The sequence below is a fragment of the Oncorhynchus masou genome, chromosome 30 (assembly GCF_036934945.1).
Source record: "Oncorhynchus masou masou isolate Uvic2021 chromosome 30, UVic_Omas_1.1, whole genome shotgun sequence".
Classification (NCBI taxonomy): Eukaryota; Metazoa; Chordata; class Actinopteri; order Salmoniformes; family Salmonidae; genus Oncorhynchus; species Oncorhynchus masou.
The window spans coordinates 30,993,743-31,017,998 of record NC_088241.1 but is presented as its reverse complement, the minus strand read 5'-3'; the positions used below and the strand labels follow the sequence as shown (position 1 = coordinate 31,017,998).

General features: G+C 41.6%; 1 protein-coding gene and 1 non-coding gene across 2 annotated transcripts in view; both read left to right on the top strand.

Moving 5' to 3' along the window:
• The window catches only part of LOC135522520 (receptor-type tyrosine-protein phosphatase U-like), a 320,589-nt gene extending 296,543 nt beyond the window's left edge, over nucleotides 1-24,046 (top strand). Inside the window, exons 23-29 of the mRNA XM_064948847.1 lie at nucleotides 20-155; nucleotides 909-1,058; nucleotides 6,178-6,492; nucleotides 7,381-7,506; nucleotides 8,880-9,037; nucleotides 18,778-18,913; nucleotides 22,649-24,046. Coding sequence (XP_064804919.1) covers nucleotides 20-155; nucleotides 909-1,058; nucleotides 6,178-6,492; nucleotides 7,381-7,506; nucleotides 8,880-9,037; nucleotides 18,778-18,913; nucleotides 22,649-22,717 — 1,090 coding nt within the window. The 3' untranslated portion in view covers nucleotides 22,718-24,046. The remainder of the gene's footprint in view (nucleotides 1-19; nucleotides 156-908; nucleotides 1,059-6,177; nucleotides 6,493-7,380; nucleotides 7,507-8,879; nucleotides 9,038-18,777; nucleotides 18,914-22,648) is intronic.
• Nucleotides 4,225-4,300, top strand: trnaa-ugc (transfer RNA alanine (anticodon UGC)). The gene has a single exon. It is a non-coding gene; the product is annotated as a tRNA-Ala (tRNA).
• Nucleotides 24,047-24,256: the final 210 nt, after the last annotated feature.

Here is a 24,256-nt window from a genome sequence, read left to right as displayed (position 1 = left end):
CCCTGTGTCTCTGTGTCAGTGTGGGGGCGGGCCGCACAGGCTGCTACATCGTGCTGGACGTCATGCTGGACATGGCCGAGTGTGAGGGTGTGGTGGACATCTACAACTGTGTCAAAACCCTCTGCTCACGACGCATTAACATGATCCAGACAGAGGTGAATGGGCTGGCCTACATTACATTTCAGTGGGGGAAGATAAAATGATTCACACCTCTCTGGTCTCCTTACATCTGTATTTTCTGTATTGTGTTTGGGGAACTCGGAGAGAGTGAGGGGAATATTCTAGCCTAGCTCGTCCACTGGGACTTGTGTATAGGTCGATGGTTTCCGAGATGCGAAGGGTTACATTGTCACAGTGCAATGCAAAAGCATGTGGCTTTTCTTTCTTTGATATAGTATTTCTTAATCGTATTATGTAAATCCAATATTGGTTTAGCTGTGTATTACATTTGTCGTTATTTGCAGGGGTGCTCTAATGAAATATATACACTGCAAATGTTTATTTATTTAGACATATTAATTCAGTCTCCCACCGCTCTTTGATACACTATACAATATTATAGCTTATATTTAATTCACATCATGGCAGGTAATGAGATTTCTCTCTCGCCACCCTTCCACACCTCATACTCTTTCTTTGTGATATGGTCCTATGTTATTTATGTTCTAACTCTCCCTGTTCTGTTGTTCTCTCTTTCTTATCTCTCTCCCTCTCGCTTTCTCTAACACCCCCCTTGTCCTCTGTATCATACTTCGCCCATTTTCTTTGTGATATCATCCTATGTTCTTCATGTTCTTACTCTCTCTGTTTTGTTGTTCTCTGTCTTTCTCTCCCCCTCCTTTTCATCTCCTCTCTCTTTCTCTCTCTCCATGCACACCTTTCTCTCATCCCTTTCTCTCTATCTGCAGGAGCAGTACATATTTATCCATGATGCCATCCTGGAGGCTTGTCTGTGTGGAGAGACGGCAATCTTGGTGAATGAGTTTGCACTAATCTACAAAGACATGCTGCGTTTGGACTCTCAGAGCAACTCCTCCCAGCTACGAGATGAGTTCCAGGTCAGTCACACACTGGAATGAAATAATACATCTTCCGTTTCCTTGTGAAATACTATTTGTTTTCAGTGACTTCACAGAAAAGTTTAAGACAAAACAAACAACACAACACAACCCCAACCTAGAATACTGAATTGAAACACTGTTGGATATTTTGACTTTGTTGCTGGTGGACTAGAGGGGATCAGACAGAAGTTGTGTCTGGCCTGAACTTGATGTAACAATGCTGCATGGCTCAGAAGTCCAACACATTGTAGCAGAAAACAGGACAATGTAGACTGATTAACTCAGCATTCTTGGGGTGGCTGGTAGCCTAGTGGTTAGAGCAGTAACCGAAAGTTTGCTGGATCGAATCCCTGAGCTGACAAGGTAAACATTTGTCGTTCTGCCCCTGAACAAGGCAGTTATCCCACTGTTCCCTGGGAGGCTGTCGTTGTAAATAAGTATTTGTTCTTACCTGACTTGCCTAGTTAATTAAAGGTTAAATACAAAAAGCTTAACCAAGCTTAACCAAGTTTATTCTTCCCAGAGAGTCAAGACACCTTATTAGACAAAAAAATTCACACAAGCACTTATGCTTAACCCTTCCTCCTAGGCTGAGTCTCCTCCTACGCATCTGTACAAACATTGTGTCTTTAGTGCTAGGCAGGCCACGAAGTGGGCCATGAACCTTTACTTCTCCCTGTTTGGGCTAGGGGGCAGCATTTTCACGTTTTGGATGAAAAGTGTGCCCAGAGTAAACTGCCTCCTACTCAGTCCCATATGCTAATATATGCATATTATTAGTAGCATTGGATAGACAACACTCTGAAGTTTCTAAAACTGATTGAATGATGTCTGTGAGTATAACAGAACTCATACGGCAGGCAAAAACCTGAGAAAAAAATCCAACCTGGAAGTGGGAAATCTGAGGTTTGTAGTTTTTCAACTCAGCCCCCATTGAAGATACAGTGGAATATTAGTTATGTTTCACTTCCCAAGGCTTCCACTAGATGTCAACAGTATTTAGAACCTGTTTTGAAGATTCCACTCTGACGGAGGGGCTCATAAGGGCTCTTTGAGGGAGTGGTCTGGCAGGGTGCCACAGCCTCGGTCTGACGCGCTCACGTGAAAGGTTAATTTGTACGTTCCACTTTATTTGTACAGAAAAAGGAATTGTCCGGTTGAAACATGAATGAAGTTTTATGTTAAAAACATCCTAAAGATTGATTCCATACTTAGTTTGGCATGTTTCTATGGACTGTAACAGAACTTTTTGAACTTGTTTTTTTTTTTGGATTTGTTTACCAAACTCCCTAACAAAAGAAGTTATTTGGACATATCTGATGGACATTATCAAACAAATCAAACATTTATGGTGGAACTGGGATTCCTGGGAGTGCATTCTGATAAAGATCATCAAAGGTAAGTGAATATTTAAAATTTCTGAGCAACGTTGACTACCCAATATGGCAGGTATCTTTTTGGCTGCTTTGTTGTCTAAATGCTGTCCTCAGATTATTGCATGGTTTGCTTTCTCCGCAAAGTAAAAAAAAAATCTGCATTAAAAAAAATCTGCATTAAGGAGAAGTGTATCTAAAGTTCCATGTATAATAGTCGTATCTTTATCAATGTTTATTATGAGTATTTCTGTAAATTGATATGGCTCTCTGCAATACCACCGCATGTTTTAGAAATACTGAACATAACGCACCAATGTAAACTCATAGATTTTTTTATATAAATATGAACTTTATCAAACAAAACATACATGAAGTCATCTGATGAAGATCATCAAAGATTAGTGATTAATTTTATCTCTATTTCTGCATTTTGTGACTCCTCTCTTTGGCTGGAAAAAATGGCTTTGTTTTTCTGTGGCTTGGTGGTGACCTAACATAATCAATCGTTTGTGGAGCTTTCGCTGTAAATCCTTTTTGAAATCAGACACTGTGGCTGGATTAACGAGAATTGTATCTTTAAAATGGTGTAAAATACTTGTATGCCACTACTCTACAAAACACGCGATAACATACACATGTACACAGATTTTATTTTGTAGATATGTGGTAGTAGATTAGTGGCCTGAGGGCACACACTTAATGTGTTGTGAAATCTCTTCTAAAGTTTCTAAAACTTTATAAACTGCCTTAATTTTGCTGGGCCCCAGGAAATGTAGAATATTTAGCTGATGTTATTACGGGTGTAGTGAAATGCTTCTGTTCCTAGCTTCAACAGGAAAGTAGTATCTAACAATTCACAACAATACACAGAAATCTAAAAGTAAAAGAATGGAAATAAGAATGTCTGAGTCGCATTGACTAAAATACAGTATGTAAACATTATTAAAGTGACTCGTGTTCCATTGTTAAAGTGACCAGTGATTCCATTTCTATGTACATAGGGCAGCAGCCTCTAAGGTGCATGGTTGAGTAATGGGGATCCATAATACATTTAAATACAAATATAATGTTGCTCCAAAAGGAATTACAGTTTATTACACAGGCACAAATAGTTATAGTCACCATCAAAGTAACTGTTTGTTCCCACTGAAAAATTGTTCCCAGGGGAACAAATAGTTACTCTGTAGGTGACTACAACTTTTTGAATACAGATCTCAGAAAATGTATGCTTTTTTTAAGGTCTGGTGCAGGTATATGTGCATCCATGTGTGAATGTGTCATCCTCCTGCAGCTGTAAGTTCCATCCTCCTGCAGCTGTAAGTTCCAATCACCTTGTCCAGGTTGTCCATGCCTCCTTTGTTGTGGTTGTAGTCTAGGATGATGGCTGGTTTTCTGTCCTCATGATCACTGATCTCAGCCGTTTTGTGGAGTGTGCTCAGGAGGACCACATTATTGTTACTCTTTGGGAGGTAAGAAACTAGAGTGGTGGTGGGGCTGAAGGCAATTTTTGATTAGAAGGCCTCTCCCTTGTTGCGAGGAGTGCAGGGGGAGCTCAGGCTTGTTCTTTCTAACTGTGCCAACCATGGTGATCTTCCTCTTCGGGAGCTGCTGGCTGAGTTCAATCAGTAGCACGTATAATCTCAATTTCTCATTGTGAGTGTATGTGTGTCTTTGTGGTTTTTGTGGTGTGTAAATTATTTTAGAACTGCTGGGTCCAAAAATGACCCAAAGACATTCTTTGTACTCTGGTGATGTACAGCTTTCATGGAAATATGAACAAAGGTGATGGTCCTGTGTGGCTCAGTCGGTAGAGCATGGCGCTTGCAACGCCAAGCGTCGTGGGTTCGATTCCCACTGGGACCACCCATATGTAAAAGTAGTGGCCCCAGCCGACTTGTAAGTCGCTTTGGACAAAAGCGTCTGCTAAATGGGATATATTATATGTTTCACTTTTTCTAATGTTGGGGTCACTCAAATTGAAAAAATATAATTTAGGGGGTTTTCTCTGCTGTTTAACATAGTGGTGGGTCATTTTTTACAAAACAAGGGTTAAGTCACACCAAGGAACTTGAAGTTCGTTTCTCTCATCTCCTTGCCTTGGATTTATCTAGCTAACTAGCATAATTAGCTATAAACTGGTCGAGATGGCTTGTCCTCAGAGGTGTTCAGTTTTAACTTGTTTGTATAGCTAGCTAACTAACTAACTAACAAACAAATATATGTACTGTCAATCAAAAACGTAGCGAAAAGTCTTTGCATTTGCAAAAAATCTCTCCTCACATTGACCCTCAGCACATTGACGCACGAGTCCGGGTATTTATATGCTGATCTCATGCCTCAACAAGCTTCTGATTGGTCAGAGTCAGTATTCCTGGCAGATGTTTAAAGAAAATGTGTGTGAGATAAACATCCACACAAGCTCAGCCATCCATCCACATAAAGAGATGCACGTGCAATTATTGAGCTGGGATTTTCACGCTGGGAGAAATTTCACCGCAAGACGTCGCAATCAGAACACAATCAGAACGACTGCAAACTTTTTCACGCGGGGAAGATTTTTACATGCCACAGGGTAGTAGTCATTGTTGCATGAAGACTTCTTGGGAACAGGAATGGTGGTGGTCATTAGAACATGTGTGGATTACAGACTAGAACAAGGAGAGGTAGAAAATTACTATGAATATGCCTGCCAGCTCTGAGTACGCGTCGGGGAATACCATCGGACCCCGCGGCCTTGCAGGGGGTGACATGATTAAAGACCTTACTCACGTCGGCCTCGGAACGCGAGTTCACCCAGTCCTCTGGGTCGGTGATGGTCCTCACACCCGGCACACTTTTACTGTTTACTGTGTTTTTCCAAATACACTTCATTTGAATTATGCCACTTTTCATTACTTGACGATTCATTACTTATTACTTAGGCAGGGGAAAATGGGCATTAGTGCTCTCTGATTACAGGTTGTTAGTTCTTCCTAAGTAAGATGGGCAAGTGGATCCCTTGGATCCTGTAAATTCACCCAACTGACATTCCTTCTGAAAGGATCCATGCAATGTATTCCAAATACAACCTCTGATACAACCTCTACCTATATTTTGCTCATGCCGTATCTATCACAAAGCCCAGATAAAGCCAATACCAGCCAGTATCACTACGATCAACATTTCCCACATCTATTATTGATGTGGTGCATTAATGATCCAAATATTCTGTTTATATTGTCTTATGTAATTAGGGTGGAATACTTGTTAATGTTCATCAAAAGGAATAGGTGCAAATTATTCTGTTTTCACTTTTGTTTTCCCAAAGGTTCATAACATTTGTGTTCATTATGCAAGAGGCTGGCCTAATTATTCCAATTTGTTATTGAACTCTGTGACTATTTCAGAGTGATGTCAAACTATTTTAAAGATGCTTCTAACTGAAACTGTCAATCAATGTACCTGTATTGACAAGTGGCCAATCTGAATTACAAGTGGCCAATCTGTCATTACATGTTGTTTCTCCACCCCCCACTTCCTCACCTTCTCTCTGTCCGCCTCCATCAATTCCCTCCGTTCCCTCTTTTTTCTTTATCACCTATTTTTATTTATTTTTATTTCTTTTATACTTTATCTCATCTCACCTCACCTTACCAATCTCATAAATTCTCCCTTCATTAAATCTTTATATCCCTCCAACTTTTCTTCCTCCCTCCTCCCTTCCATCTTCCCTCCCTTTCCACCTCCCCTCCATCCTCCAGACGTTGAACTCGGTCACCCCTCACCTGGACGTGGAGGAGTGCAGCATCGCCCTGCTCCCCAGGAACCGGGAGAAGAACCGCAGCATGGACGTGCTGCCGCCCGACCGCGTCCTGGCATTCCTGGTCACCACCGAGGGCGAGAGCAACAACTACATCAACGCGGCACTCACTGACAGCTTCCACCAGCCCGCCGCTTTCATCGTCACCCCTCACCCGCTCCCCGGCACCACCGCCGACTTCTGGAGGTTGGTGTTCGACTACGGCTGCACATCGGTGGTCATGCTCAACCAGCTCAACCAGTCCAACTCTGCCTGGGTGAGCTATACATATCAATATTTATGTATATTAAGATATACTGTATGCATGTAATATATATGTATGTATATGTTAATGAACGTAGTTTATTAGGAAGGAACAGTGTTCTGTTGATGAATCCGCATTTCACTTTTCACAGTGAAAAATGCTGCAGATCTGAGTCTGAATCTAGTTCTGATTCTACTGGCAGTGTCTGGGATGCTGTATCTCAGCTCAACTCTTGCTCCTGTGTCCATAGTGCTAATAGCAGAAGACTTAGCCAGTCAGAGCCATGCTGCTCTGCCATCATTTAGTCTCTGTATAAGTGTGTGTGCTTTTGGATTTGTTCTTTCACACTGAATTGTGTCTCTTTGATCTCTGACTACATTGGTATTGTGGAGTCAGTAACACTCCTCGCTTCATTTCAGTCTCTAGAGATTCAGCTATATCAACTTTAATTCCTACCCCTAAGCTACAACTCAAGGTTTCTCTTTGTAGGTATCTCACAGTGTCTGCCTGACTGTCATTAGACTGTCACTTGCTCTGTCTCTCTCACACATATACACATTCTCTCTTCCTCTCGCTCTCTCCCTCCACCTCTCTTTCGCTCTCTCTGCGCTCACTTTGTTTCATAATTATGTGAGAGCCCTTCCTTTCAGAAAGGTCTGCTAGTTTTTATTGCAGTACCAGTTCCAATCACATGCCGTTGGAACACATTTGGAGTCGTCACAGGGTGGATTTGGGGGTGAATTGATTAGACTCTGATATTTCCCTTTTGGAATCTTGACATTGATCTATAGGTCCCAAAGATGCCAAATGAACTATTTTCTCCTCCTCCTCCTCCTTTTTTCACTCTACCCTACCTCCCTGTCTCTCTCTCTCTCTCTTTCCCCTCCTCCCTCTCTCTAGCCCTGTGTCCAGTACTGGCCAGAGCCTGGTCTGCAGCAGTATGGGCCAATGGAGGTTGAGTTCCTGTCCATGTCAGCTGACGATGACGTCATCACTCGTCTGTTCTGTGTCAAAAATGTGACAAGGGTGAGCATTTATACACACACACACACACACACACACACACACACACACACACACACACACACACACACACACACACACACACACACACACACACACACACACACACACACACACACACACACACACACACACACACACTAGATGCGTTCAACCCTATAAAACAACCGTCTCCCTTTTTCAATTTCCTGCTTGTCAATACGTTGATGGGCATCTTCCTTTTCTTCCTGCTAGGATACTAAGGGGAACTTTGACCATAATGCATGTCACATCCACAATGTGGGATATTCTAATAGGCTCAAATGCACATTTTCTCTCCCCTTTTATTTGTTCATAAAGCGTGTCACAAATTTACCTGACGTAGAGAATCAGGCAGAACTCATGATTTAGGCTTCATGTCAATCCCAACTGAAGATGACAGCTCTGTTGTCAAAGTACAGCGAGTACTGGTGTTGTCAAAGTCCCCCTTAGTATGCCGGCAGGGAGAAAAGGAAGATGCCTGTCAATGTTCCCTCCCTACCTCTGTGAAGAATAATAGAGACTTTGCTTGGTGTGCGTGTGCATGTTTGTGCTTGTGCATATGCCTGCGTGCCTTTGTGTGTGTGTCTTAATTATCTCTTTCTGTCTGTCTGTCAGAACGGTAGAAAGAGCTGCGTTTGTGTACATTACTGTACTGTGTGTGGGTGTGTAAATGAATAGGTGTGTTGCATCACTGTCAACCAGACTGACATCTCCATGCGAGGCCTGTCCCTGCTGGCAGGTTGTGAGAGGAAGTGCCTATAACCACCCTCATAGAGTGGCATCCTCCTTTCCCCAATCTACCCCTCCTGTCATCCCTCCTCACCTACACTACCTCTCTCCTCCACACTGCACTGTCAAACAGCACCTCACACAACCTGGAAGAATGCAACCCACAGATAGCATAGTGTCGGGAAATGGTGTGTTTGTCTGTGTGAAACGAGGGTGTGTGCAATTGTTTGTGTGTGTGAAAGAGAAATAGGTCCATAGAAAATCCAACTTCCATGATTGGAACTTCTCCTTGCATCCTATTTGTTTGTGTTAGTCCAATCTGCATGATTTACAGTGCATCCCTAGCTCCTTACTTGTAGGGCTGGAGGCTGTTACAGCTGTCACGTGTGCCCCTGCAGCATCAGAGTGATATTAATGCAGGTGCTGGTTTGGGATATAGCTCTGAGCACACATGGACATCTCTCTTTCACACCTCAGGTCCCAGTCTCACCAGCAGAGCTATAAATCTCTCACACACTTATGGACGCACATGAACGCGCACACGCAGGCAGGAACTCATGCACACACACATGCCTACACACACACATTTAGGTCTCATGAGCTTCATGTTTTCTTTCTGTCCTTAGCCCCAGGAGGGCCAGCTGGTGGTGTGTCAGTTCCAGTTCCTGCGCTGGTCAGCCTACCGCGACGTGCCCGACTCCAAGAAGGCCTTCCTCAGCCTACTGGCTCACGTGCACAAGTGGCAGAGGGAGTGTGGAGATGGCCGTACTGTTGTCCACTGCCTGTGAGTATTCCTGACAATCTGATACACACACAAGTGCTCACATGCACGAACGCAATCACTGACACACAAGCACACACACTGGTGCTCTCGTGTATGCTTCAGTGCTCGCTTCGAGCCAAGCAACACTGAAGCATACACGAGAGCACCAGCTGTTCTGGATGACTGTGTGATAACGCTATTGGTAGCCGATGTGAGCAAGACCTTTAAACAGGTCAACATATTCACAAAGCCGGTGGGCCAGATAGATTACAAGGATGTGTATTCAAAGCATGAGTGAACAAACTGGTAAGTGTCTTCACTGACATTTTCAACCTCTCCCTGACTGAGTCTGTAATACCTATGTGTTTCAAGCAGACCACCATAGTCTATGTGCCCAAAGAAGCGAAGGTAACCTGCTTAAATGATTACCGCCCGTAGCACTCAGTGCTTTGAAAGGCTGGTCATGGCTCACATCAACAGCGTCCTCTCGGATACCCTAGACCCACTCCAACTTGCATACCGTCCCAACAGATCCAAAGATGATGCAATCTCTATTGCACTCCAAAATGCCCTTTCCCACCTGGACAAAATGAGAATACTGTTCATTGACTACAGCTCAGCCTTAAACACCATAGCGCCAACAAAGCTCATCACTAAACTAAGGACCCTGGGATTAAACACCTCCGTCTGCAGCTGGATCCTGGACATCCTGACGGGCTGCCCCCAGCTGGTAAGGGTAGGCAACAACACGTCTGCCACGCTGATTCTCAACACTGCGGCCCCTCAGGGGTGTATTCTTTGGCCCCTCCTGTACTCCCTGTTCACCCATGACTGCATGGCCAAACACGACTCCAACACTATCATTAAGTTTGCTGACAACACAACAGTGGTAGGCCTGATCACCGACAACGATGAGATGGCCTATATGGAGGAGGTGGCAGTGTGGTGCCAGGACAACAATCTCTCTCAATGTGAGCAAGACAAAGGAGCTGATCGTGGACTACAGGAAAAGGCGGGCCGAACAGGCCCCCATTAACATCAACGGGACTGTAGTGGAGCGGGTCGAGAGTTCCAAGTTCCTTGGTGTCCACATCACCAACGAACTATCATGATCCAAATACACCAAGACAGTTGTGAAGAGGGCACAACAAAACCTTTTCCCCCTCAGGAGACTGAGAAGATTTGGCATGGGTCCCTAGATCCTCAAACGGTTCTACAGCTGCACCATTGAGTGCATCCTAACTGGTTGCATCACCGCCTGGTATGGCAACTGCTTGGCATCTGAACATAAGGCGCTACAGAGAGTAGTGCGTACGGCCCAGTACATCACTGGGGTCAAGCTTCCAGCCACCCAGGACCTATATAATAGGCGGTGGCAGAAAATTATCAGAGACTCCAGTCATCCAAGTCATAGACTGTTATCTCTGCTACCGTACGGCAAGCAGTTCCGGAGCACCTAATCTAGGACCAAAAGGCTCCTTAACGGCTTCTACCCCAAGCCATAAGACTGCTGGACAATTATTAAAATGGCAACTGGCCTATTACATTGACCCCCCCCCCCATTTGTTCTGTACACTGCTGCTACTCGCTGTTTATTATCTATGCATAGACACTTCACCCCTACCTACATGTACAAATTACCTGAACTAACCTGTACCCCCGCATACTGACACGGTACCGGTACCCCCTGTATTTAGCCTCGTTTTTGTTGTTATTGTGTTGCTTTTTATTTTAATACATATTTTTTGCTTTAGTTTATTTTGGTAAATATTTTCTTAGATCTTCTTGAACTGCACTGTTGGTTAAGTGCTTGTAAGTAAGAATTTGTATACACTTGTAGTATTCGGAGCATTTGACAAATAAAGTTTGATTTGACACACAGGGACAGACATACACAAATATCCACACATAAACAGCAGTACTCCCAGCTTAGTTCATCCCAGACTGGAGGTCAGCCTTGCCTTTACCTACAAACACCAGCAGTCAACATAGCTAGCACCCAATCACAGACAATGAAGTAGGCGTTACCTCTGATAAACACCAGTTCATAAGGCTCAAAGCCAATCAGGTACCAGCCATCAGGAATACCCTGATGAACAACCCCCAGGACACATATCAATCAGTGTAAGAGATGGTTTGAGCTGTAAGCATGGCGCCACATGGCTTACTGGCTTCATTGCACTGTACTCTCCTCCTCTCATAAGAACTCAGCTGAATATAGAGCTATGGAGCCTTATGCACATTGCTGAATGACAACACGTGCACCTCCGCCACCACAGTCCAAAAACACATCACTCAGTGCTGTCACATAGCATTACCCACGACAACCAGGAAAGAGATTATGGCGATGAAATCACTTATGGCTTAATACAGAATGTGCCGGCTCTCACGACAGTAAATTCCAGGCTGCCAAACTGCTGACGCCGATTGATTACCTTAACATTGCCCGTATTGGCTGCCGCAGTGACTTGATGTCAGTCTTCCCAGGGTGCATTTCAGGAATGAGGATGTGGCCTCGCCTCAGTTGTTTATTAATGTTCCTATAGGTTATGATGATAACCCAGACCATCTAGCACCACAAAATACCACACACAACATGCTTACTGGACCCTGTCCCCACATTTCAAGGCCGCGTTGAGACAATGACTTATCAGGGACCCAAACCCTGCTCAGATAATCCCTACCATTTTGTTGTGGTGCTGCTGCAAATGTACATTTTCCCAGAGGTGTTGGCATTCATAATGTAAGTAACCTAATTTATTTTCCTCTAAATGCCTCTGTCGAAACAACAGAAATTCTCAGCAGTAAGCATGTGCCTATGAACCTGAGTTATACTGTTAGCACTGAGATCTTTTGCACTAGTAAGAAGCCCACTGTTAGCACTTCACCCTGCGCTATCAGCTCAAATGTAAATATCACTGTCATGGCTACCTCTGATAAGCCTCCCATTAAAGCAATAAAAACAATCAAGAATCCCAGAAAATCACTACAAATAGACTACATTAACATATGTAGCCTAAGAAACAAGGTTCATGAATTCGATAACTTGCTAGCAACAGAAAGCATACATATACTGGCTATCTCTGAAACTCACTTAGGATATACATTTAATGATACAATTGTAGCAATATATGATTATAACATCTACAGAAGAGACAGGAATGACAACGGAGGAGGTATTGCTGTTTATATTCAAAGTCATATTCCTGTAAAGCTTAGAGAGGATCTCTTGTCAAATGATGTTAAAGTAATATGGCTAAAGGTTCACCTGCCTCACCTAAAGCCTATTCTTGTGGGAAGTTGTTATAGACCACCAAGTGCTAACACTCAGTATCTGGATAATAGTAAAGTGCAGCCAGGATCCATACAGTGAGCAAGTTGTCCGATTTCTCTCTGTTTATCATACTGGTGCATGTGTGTTGCTTGTATGTGTTTGCCATTTCACTGGTGGCGCTTGTTTTTGGGGTGTGGGTTGTGTTTGCGAACTCATTTTAGCTCACAACAATACTAGAAATACTCTGCAAAGCTCAATGTGGAAGAGGAATACGTCTCAAGCACTACACTCCATTAACTAATTGATCAATGAAAATAGTTATATAAAGATCTAATAGATCTGCTGGAAAATAACGCTGAGTCCTTCCTGCAACTCTTTATGGATTCTACCAACAAAAGGGTTGATGATCTGTTTAAGGATGGAATATAAACACTGTTTTGAATTTACACTGTCAGAGGTGGAGGAGCGAAAGGGACGAATGTCACCAGCCAGACGTCATTCAAAACCATGTATGAGGATTTTCGCAATTTTCCAAACACTTGACAAGCATTCTTCCAAAGGAGACTCTTGGTTACCAACCGGTCTAAAAAAATATATAATTAAAAGTTTCTTACAAATCCTTCTCCCCTGAATTCTGCAAATTACAAAAAGTATAAGAACAAATTTGTGACTTGTTTCAGGAAGGCGTATGTTGCAGGTCTCTACTTCACAGAAGAGCCATTTGAACGTAAACATTTTATTTTTATCAAAATGTTTTTTGACAGAGATGCCTTCTGGAACGTGAACTTTCATGTGCCTTAATAAGAAACTTGTGCCATCTGTAAATATGAATTAAATTGCAAGCCTAGTTTATTTATCCACATATAGATAATTTTGTACCTGTTTTCTCCAGCATCTTCACAAGGTCCTTTTTTGCTGTTGTTCTGGGATTGATTTGCACTTTTCGCATGAAAGTGAGTTCATCTCTAGGAGACAGAATGCGTCTTCTTCCTGAGCGGTATGACGACTGTGTGGTCCCATGGTGTTTATACTTGCGTACTATTGTTTGTACAGATTAACGTGGTACCTTCATGTGTTTGGAAATTGCTCACAAGGATGAACCAGACTTGTGGGATGTCTAGAATTTTTTTTCTGAGGTCTTGGCTGATTTCTTTTGATTTTCCCATGATGTCTAGCAAAAAGGCACTGAGTTTGAAGGTTTGAAGGCCTTGAAATACATCCACAGGTACACCTCCAATTGACTCAAATGATGTCAAATAGCCTATCAGAAGCTTCTGAAGCCTTGACATAATTTTCTGGAATTTTCTAAGCTGTTTAACTTCTTGGCGCACCCATCCTGTTAGCGGGATCATTTTCGTCAACATCTGTTGACGTGCAGAGCGCCAAATTCAAATTAAATTACTAAAAATATTACATTTTCATGAAATCAGAAGTGCAATATAGCAAAACACAGCTTAGCTTGTGACACGCCACCAGATTTCGAAAAAGCTTTTCTGCGAAAGCAAACCAAGTGTTTATGTAAGGACTCTCAGCAGACAAATCATTACAAACAGCTAGCAGCAAAGTAGATTGGTCACAAAAGTCAGAAAAGGAATAAAATGAATCACTTACCTTTGATGATCTTCAGATGTTTGCACTAACGAGACTCCCAGTTACACAATAAATGTTCCTTTTGGTCCATAAAGATTATTTTTATATCCAAAATACCTCCATTTGGTTCGGTGCGTTATGTTCAGTAATCCACAAGCTCGAGCGGTCACGACGGGACAGACAAATTCCAAATAGTATCCGTAAAGAAAAATTGTGAAACGTTTTTTAGAATCAATCCTCAGGTTGTTTTTACGATAAATAATCGATAATATCCACTGGCGCGATGTGATCGTTCTAGCTCATTTTTCAGAATAAAAGGCTGAAACTATGTCTAAAGACTGTTCACACCATGTGGAAGCCACAGGGAAAGGAATCTGGTTGATATCCCTTTAAATGGAGGGAAGGCATGCATTGGTACAGGGAGCTTACAAAATAGAAGGCACTTCCTCTTTGGATTTTCCTCAGGTTTTCGCCTGCAATATTAGTTATGTTATACTCACAGACAATATTTTGACAGTTTTGGAAACTTTAGAGTGTTTTCTATCCTAATCTGACAAGTATATCTAGATTCTAGTTTCTGGGCCTGAGAAATAGGCAGTTTCATTTGGGTACGTTTTTCATCCAAACATCAAAATACTGCCCCCTACACACAACAGGTTAAACAAGTTTTAATGACTTCAACATAAGTGTATGTAAACTTCTGACTTCAACTGTAGGTATTCCTCTAGCCTAGATGGGATAGGGCAGTGTGCAGTGCAATGGTGATTGCATCGTCTGTTGGTCTATTGGGGCGCCAAGCAAATTGAAGTTGGTCTAGGGTGACAGGGTAAGGTAGAGGTGATTTGATCCTTGACGAGTCGCTCAAAGCACTTCATGATGACAGAAGTGAGTGCTACGGGGCGATAGTCATTTAGTTCAATTACCTTTGCTTTCTTGGGTACAGGATCAATGGTGGACATCTTGAAGCATGTGGCGACAGTAGACTTGGACAGGGAGAGATTGATAATACAGTGGGGCAAACAAGTATTTAGTCAGCCACCAATTGTGCAAGTTCTCCCACTTAAAAAGATGAGAGAGGCCTGTAATTTTCATCATAGGTACACTTCAACTATGACAGACAAAATGAGAAGAAAAAAATCCAGAAAATCACATTATAGGATTTGTAATGAATTTATTTGCAAATTATGGTGGAAAATAAGTATTTTCGTCGGTGTCCGCAACATGGCTGGTTTTCCCTTTGTAGTACGTGATTGTCTGTCGACCCTGCCACATAGTCTCGTATCTTAGCCGTTGAATTGCGACTCCACTGTCTCTATACTGACGTTTTGTCTGTTTGATTGCCTTACGGAGTGAATAACTACATTTTGTTAAATGGTTAAATGCAATGTTTTGTGCTTGAATTTTGCACGAAATGCTTCCATCTTTCCACAGTTTCTGGGTTGGATAGGTTTTAATAGTCACAGTGTGTACAACATCTCCTATACACTTCCTGATAAACTCAGTCACCGTATCAGTATATGCGTCTATATTATTCTCTGAGGGTACCTGGAACATGTCTCAGTCCGCGTGATCAGATCAATCTTGAAGTGTGGATTCTGATTGGTCAGACCAGCATTGTCCTTAGAACGGGTACTTCCTGTTTGAGTTTCTGCCTATAGGAAGGGAGGAGCAAAATGGAGCCGTGATCAGATTTGCCGTAAGGAGAACGGGGGAGGCCTTCCGGAAGTTGGAGTAGCAGTGGTCGAGTTTTGTAGCAGCCGAGTACTACATTCAATATGATGATTGAATTTCGGCATTCTTTTCCTCAAATTTGCTTTGTTAAACTCACCAGCTACTATACATGCGACCTCAGGATATGTGGTTTCCAGTTTGTATAAAGTTCAGGGATGTTCTTTGAGGGCAGTTGTGGTATCGGCTTGAGGGGGGATATACACTAATTCTCTTCGGAGGTAATATGGTCGACATTTGATTGACATATTCTAGGTCGGGTGAACAAAATGTCTTGAGTTCCTGTATGTTATCACAATCACATCATGAGTCGTTAATCATGAAACATACACCACCCCCCTTCTTCTTCCTGGAGAGATATTTGTTCCTGTCTGCACAATGAACTGAGAACCCAACTGACTCAGACAGTATATCCCGAGAGAGCCATCAACTTTATTATCCAAAGTTTTCTAAGAGCATAGGCACAAGTAGGTGTACCGAAATATTCAAAGTCCATTTTCTCAAAAGTGAGGTTACAAGTTTATCAACTTTCAAAGTAGAATTACACTACAGAGTACACTCCAGTTGTTCCTCAACTGTAGTGTATGGTATGCCATTTTCTAGCTCGGTGAGTCGTCTAAACTTTTATCCCAATGTAAAAAAAATAAAAAAAACATAATTTCAAATTTTGCTACATAAGACTGAATCGAGGCGGCCGGTCACATTTACTCACCTACTTTGGATATCCCCAAAAATATATTTTACTAACAAATTCCATAATTCCTTAAATCATATAAAGTAAACTTGGAAAATCAATCAACTGTTGAAAAAGAAAAAGGTATATTCAACTATCCCATCTCAAATTATGCACTTTCATCTACAAATACTCATACCTCCCACAGTGTATCTAAACCCTTCAATGGATTCGTCCAGGTTCATTCTGAAATTCACCCTCCCCAATGCCGCACCTCACACAGTCAATTCTCTATCAGATACAGAGGTAACGTACTCTGGAATTCTTATCTTCACATTGCTGAAACATCATCATCCCTCAATAACTTCAAGCGGAGACTGGGGGTCAGCCTGATGAACCAAACTACTCAGTAATCTCCCGTCCAAATAGCCTAACTCTCACATGCACACATATGTATTTTGGAACTTACAATATGTATTGTATATAATTTTTTTGGAGTGTGGTTTTCATATAAGCCCATATAATCCACACCTGCACCCTGTTAAAATATATATATGTATATGTGTATGTGTATATATATATGTATTGTTTTTTTTCATTGGTGCAAAAAAAAAAAATAACAAAACCCTTTGATATTGCTAACCACTTTTTAATACCTTTTTTGTTGACTAGATTAGCGAACTTTGGCATGACATGCAAACAACAAATGCTGAGTTCAGTCATACATAATGGACCAAATAATGAAACACAAGCACAGTAGCTTTGAATTCCGCAAAGTGAACAGAAAAAAATCATTGCTATCTATAAATAAGGATAAACCACCTGGAACCGACAACCTGGATGGTAAATTACAGAGGTTTGTAGCGGAATACATTGCGACTTCGATTTGCCATATCTTCAATCTAAGCCTAGAAAACAGTGTGCATTCAGGCCTGGATGGAGGCAAAGGTCATTACGCTGCCCAAAAATATCAATGCACCCTTTAATGGTTCAAACAGCAGACCAATCAGCTTGTTAACGGTGCTTAGCGAGCTTTTGGAAGAAATCGTGTTCGACCGAATACAATGTTATTTTACAGATGTTTTCTTACAGACTATGCTTATAGGGGAGGACACTCAACATGCCTCCTACCTACACTGACACAAACAACTGATTATTGACTGAAAGAAAATTATAATAATGTGATTGTGGGAGGTGTTTTGTTAGACTTCCGTGCAGGCTTTGATATCATTGTTCATAACATATTGTTGAAAGAACGTAGGTGTTATGGATTAACATCCTCTGATTTATCATGGATGGACAGTTACCTGTCCAATAGAACACAGAGGGTTTTCTTTAATGGAAGCCTCTCTAATGCAAATTCATTTGAGTGGGGTGTACGACAGGGCAGTTGGCTTGGACCATTGTTGTTTTCTATGTTTTACTAATGACCTTCCACTGACCTTGAATATAGCGTGTGTGTCCATGTATGTTGACGACTCAACAGTATACAGTGCCTTAGGAAAGTATTCAGACCCATTGACTTTTCCACATTTTGTTACGTTGTAGCCTTATTCTAAAATGTATTAAATAGTTTTTTTCCCTCATCAATCTACACACAATACTCCATAATGACAAAGCAAAAACAGGTTTTTAGAAATTGTTGCTAGTTTAATAAAATGGTCAAATGAAATATCACATTTACATAACTATTCAGACAGTTTACTCAGTACTTTGTTGAAGCACATTTGGCAGCGATTACAGCATCGAGTCTTCTTGGGTATGACGCTACAGGTTTGGCCTACCTGTATTTGGGGAGTTTCTCCCATTCTTCTCTGTTCTCTCCTTCTCTCCTCTCAGGTTCTGCCAGGTTGGTTGGGGAGTGCTGTTGCACAGCTATTTTCAGGTCTCTCCAGAGATTTTCGATCGGGTTCAAGTCCAGGCTCTGGCTGGGCCACTCAAGGGCATTCAGAGACTTATCTCGAAGCCATTCCTACGTTGTCTTGGCTGTGTGCTTAGGGTCATTGTCCCGTTGGAAGGTGAACCTTCGCCTCACTCTGAGATCCTGAGCATTCTGGAGCACGTTTTCATCAGATTCTCAGACCATGAGAAACAAGATTCTCTGGTCTGATGAAGCCAAGATTGAACTCTTTAGCTTTAATGTCAAGCTTCACGTCTAGAGGAAACCTGCGGAGGAAACCATCACTACGGTGAAGCATGGTCGTGGCAGCATCATGCTGTGGCAATGTTTTTTAGCTGCAGGGACTGGGAGACTAGTCAGGATGAATGCACTAGCTGTGGGCCACTGGATGGGAGTGTCTGCTGAATGGATAAATTGCAATGTAAATATATTTCTGCTATGTATATTTATGTATATTATGCATTTTATCTGTTGTGTTGTTTCCTGTTTAGACCCCAGGAAGAGTAGCCGCTGCCTCGGCAGCAGCTACTTGGGGCGTCTTAACACTGAACGTTGTTTTTCAACTCCTTCTCTAACAACTCCTCCCTGTCTTATAGGAACGGCGGTGGGCGCAGTGGGACATTCTGTGCCAGCACCATCCTGCTGGAAATGATACAGTACCAGAACATGGTGGACATCTTCTACTCCATCAAGACACTCCGCAACTCCAAACCCAACATGGTGGAGTCACTGGTAGGTGGAGTGGAGCTGCCCGGCTGCAATTTAGATTTGGAGTATTTTTGCGAGGAATTCCGTCCCAGGTTAAGCGAACATAATTCCCCTTTTATACGCTTTTCTCTCTGTGTATTCTGACCTTGAATTTATCATGAAAATAGCTTGCTATTCACCCACTATTCGTTTGAGGTGGAGCTCGTATAAGCTCGAGGTGGAGCTCGAATGGCAGAAGTGTGTCGACAGATACGCTTGACTTAATTCCCTAATATTTCCACCACATTTACACGCGAGGAAACCATGATTGAGGAAACCATGAATAAGGTCGAGCGAACCAACCAGTTCCAAGTGGAAAAATAATCTATTAAATGTTTTCCCCATGGAAATAACACCATCCTCCATGCAGTGTAATTTACAATTTGATAAGATCTATTGATAAGAACTAGGTTAATAAGTAATCTGTTTGGATAAGGTGATTGTAAAAATAAATGACACTTATTTTAGATCTATTTTACCTTATGATCGCCAGAGACAAATGTGAAACCCGTCATATGGAAGCAAGAGTAAAGTTTATGAAATGCAGTGCCATTATGCAGAATTGAAATTGTACGTATGGCCTTTTAACTTGCAGGGCACTCTTGAATGTCATAATGATTGGTTACCCGGACTTTCTCTGTCTCCTATTTCTATCATGTTAAATATCAGTATCAACTGTCAGTAGGCCTTCAGTTGATATAATCTTATTATTATAATCTTATAATCTTCAGTATAATATAATCTTATTATTCAGATTAATTACATTGTTTTGTTTACTTTCATTTACTTCCTCTGTAAACGCTTCATGGTCATTCAGTTGTTGCTGAGGATCTAACAGTTGATAATATAAAATAAGACATGTAGGCTAATTTAATCATTATGAATTAGAGCGCATGGCACAGTACTTGACCTTGTCATCACACAGTTCCGTGGTTAATGCAGGCACTAGACAACGATATTCTCCCTATTTTAATTATATCTACACTAATCTTCCAACATTACCATGGGTTGAAGAACTGAATGTGGCAATTTTCAGAATGAATTAAACCACTGTTTTCTTTCTTTTCTACGTAAAGACTCGCCAAGATAAAGCAAAGCAGTTCAACAACACAGAGATACACATTGAATAAACAAACATACAGTCATGGCCAAAAGTTTTGAGAATGACACAAATATTAATTTCCACAAAGTTTGCTACTTCAGTGTCTTTAGATATTTTTGTCAGATGTTACTATGGAACACTGAAGTATAATTACAAGCATTTCATAAGTGTCAAAAGCTTTTATTGAAAATTACATGAAGTTGATGCAAAGAGTCAATATTTGCAGTGTTGATCCTTCTTTTTCAAGACCTCTGCAATCAGCCCTGGCATGCTGACAATTAACTTCTGGGCCACTGATGTTAGCCCATTCTTGCATAATCAATGCTTGGAGTTTGTCAGAATTTGTGGGGTTTTGTTTGTTCACCCGCCTCTTGAGGATTGACCACAAGTTCTCAATGGAATTAAGGTTGGGGAGTTTCCTGGCCATGGACCCAAAATGTCAATGTTTTGTTCCCTGAGCCACTTATGGCAAGTTGCTCCAACATTCTGGAAAATGCATTGTTCGTCACCAAACTGTTCCTGGATGGTTGGGAGACGTTGCTTTCGGGGGATGTGTTGGTACCATTCTTTATTCATGGCTGTGTTCTTAGTCAAAATTGTGAGTGAGCTCACTCCCTTGGCTGAGAAGCAACCCCACACATGAATGGCCTCAGGATGCTTTACTGTTGGCATGACACAGGACTGATGGTAGCGCTAACCTTGTCTTCTCCGCCTTTTTCCGGATGCCCCAAACAATCGGAATATGGATTCATCAGAGAAAAATACTTTACCCCAGTCCTCAGCAGTTCAATCCCTGTACCTTTTACATAATATCAGTCTGTCTCTGATGTTTTTTCTGGAGAGAAGTGGCTTCTTTGTTGCCCTTCTTGACACCTGGCCATTCTCAAAGTCTTCGCCTCACTGTGTGTGCAGATGCACTCACACCTGCCTGCTGCTATTCCTGAGGAAGCTCTGTACTGGTGGTGCCCCAATCCCGCAGCTGAATCAACTTTAGGAGACGATCCTGGCACTTGCTGGACTTTCTTGGGCGCCCTGAAGCCTTCTTCACTACAATTGAACCACTCTCCTTGAAGTTCTTGATAATCCGATAAATGGTTGATTTAGGTGCAATCTTACTGGCAGCAATATCCTTGCCTGTGAAGCCCTTTTTGTGCAAAGCAATGATGACAGCACGTGTTTCCCAGCAGGTAACTATGGTTGACAGAGGAAGAACAAAGATTTCAAGCACCACCCTCCTTTTGAAGCTTACAGTCTGTTATTCGAACTCAGTCAGCTTGACAGAGTGATCTCCAGCCTTGTCCTCGTCAACACTCACACCTGTGTTAACGAAAGAATCACTGACCTGATGTCAGCTGGTCCTTTTGTGGCAGGACTGAAATGCAGTGGAAATGTTTTTTGGGGATTCAGTTCATTTGAATGGCAAAGAGGGACTTTTCAATTAATCTAATCACTCTTCATAACATTCTGGAGTATATGCAAAATGCAAATACAAACTGAGGCAGTAGACTTTGAAAATGTATATTTGTGTCATTCTCAAAACTTTTGGCCACGACTGTAGTCAGTAATATAAGTAGAAAAAGTCTATATACAGGTTTTGCAAATGAGGTAAGATAAGGGAGGTAAGGCAATAAAATAGGCCATAGTGGCGAGGTAAATTCCATATTTCTCTCAATTTGTTTACATTCCTGTTAGTGAACATTTCTCCTTTGCCAAGATAATCCATCCAGCTGACAGGTGTGGCATATCAAGAATCTGATTAAACAGCATGATCATTACACAGATGCATCTTGTGCTGGGGATAATAAAGGGCCACTGAAAATGTGGTGTTTAGTCACACAACACAATGACACAGATATCTCAAATTTTGAGGGAGCATGCAATTGGCATGCTGATTGCAGGAATGTCAACCAGAGCTGTTGAAAGATAATTTAATGTTAATTTCTGTACCATTAGTTGCATCCAATGTCATTTTAGAAAATTGGCAGTACGTCCAACCGGCCTCACCATCATAGACCATGTGTAACCTGGCTCCCAAGTGGGTGGGCCTATGCCCATCCATGGCCGCGCTCCTGCCCAGTCATGTGAAATCCATAGATCAGGGTCTGATTTCCTTATATGAGCTGTAACTCAGGAAAACCATTTAAAAATTGTTGCATGTTGCGTTTACATATATATGTTTGTAAAGTATTAAAGGAGCACCCTATTTAACGGGATGACTTAAGATACAATAAATGTACTAAAAACCCTATTGAATGAAATTTTGACGAGAAAATCTGTTGGCTCAGCAAGTGGGAGGGTTTTCAGCAATTTAATTACATTTATTCAGAATGCTCAAGGTAGCCACACCTGCAGAGCGCATTAGGTGACCGAAAAGTTATGTCTGAATACCAAATACTGAGAGGTGTGTGGGAAAGGCATGAGTAGGAAAGGCCTAAATTTCGAAGTAGGGATCGGGCCTAAGGTGAAATTGAATTTCAATTCAAGACTTAAAAAGATATATTTTATTGAAGCTTTTTCATTTTTTCAGTTCCTGAGTTTAAATGGATTTGACTCTAACCCTACATATCACTACCATTGTTGATCTATGTAACTAATGCATGTATGTGTGTATTCTGCAGGACCAATACCGATTCTGCTACGACCTTATCCTGGAGTACTTGGACTGCATAGAAGATAGCATGAGATAGCAATATTCCGTAGCTGGTGCGTCTTGTGGGCTGTGACTGCTGACTGGGTTACACACCCTGTGACCCCCTCAACATTTACTTTATTGTTTGGATTAATGTGCCTAATGTGTTGTGAAGGACAACAATAGACAAAAAAGGGGGAAGTGCTCCTCACTTTTAACCCTTTAATGTACAGCTGTGGTTTCCTCCATTTTATTGTTGACGTTGGTTGTTTTCCTTTATGATACTTTCAGCTTCGTTTTTGTGCGTTCTTGGTATTTGCCTCTGGACTGGAGCTCTTTTGTGCTAAATGTTTCTGTGGCGTCAACGATGGAGAAACATGAGAGAGTACCTGTGGAGAGGTTACCTTGCCTTTCATAATTTTTCTTCAAACATGGATTGCCCGGGCAGTTTTTTGTCTTGTTGATGAGAGTCCGGCGTTAAAAACAGAATTTGACTCTACATGGAAGTGTTCCGGTCTCTCCAAGAGACACAGGAAATGCAGTCTACTGTGGTGAATACAAGATATCTCTACCACAAACTTACCATCCACTAAAACTGGGGGAGATATAGTACAACTCAATGGAATGATTTCAATGGGCTACATGAAAAACAGTGCTTTGCGTAATACATTTTCCAATTTGGCATCGCTATGATAAATAGATGAGAGTCATCGAGACAGGAGGAAGAAGTATAATTTTATGTGTTTGCCACTTTTTGTGATGGGCCAACCTGGTATGTCATAAGACTGATCCAATGCCAATCAAACGGGATGCCTAACCTGTCACTTAATTGAATTGTGTCAATCCCACAGACTGACTTGAATCCTGTCTTCACTTTGTTCTACTCCTTCATGTTGATACATGTACAGTGCATTCGGAAGGTATTCAGACCCTTTGACCTTTTCCACATTTTATTCTGTTACACCCTTATTCTAAAATGGATGACATACTTTTTCCCCTCATCAATCTACACACAATACCCGATAATGACAAAGCAAAAACAGTTTTCTTGAATTTCTTGCAAATGTATAAAAACACCGGAAATTGCTTATTTACATAAGTATTCAGACCCTTTGCTATGAGACTCAAAATTGAGTTCAGGTGCATCCTGTTTCCATTGAGAGGCTCTGCAGAGAAGAATGGGAGAAACTCCCCAAATACAGGTGTGCCTAGCTTGTACCTTCATACACAAGAAGACTCAATGCTGTAATCGCTGTGAAAGGTGCTTCAACAAAGTACTGAGTAAAGGGTCTGAGTACTTATGTAAATGTGATATTTCAGTGTTTTATTTGTAATACATTTACAAATTTTTCTAAAAACCTGTTTTTGCTTTGTCATTATGGTGTATTGTGTGTAGATTGATGATTTAATTTCCTTTAGAATAAGTCTGTAATGTAACAAAATGTGGAAAAAGTCAAAGGGTCTAAATACTTTCCGAATGCACTCTATTTGTAAAACCACTGTTCTAAATGTGGATGTGTGCAATATGATGACCCTCTTATGGGGTAGTCTTGAAAGAAGTGCAGAGGTACAGATAGATTTAAGAGGCTTAAAGAGA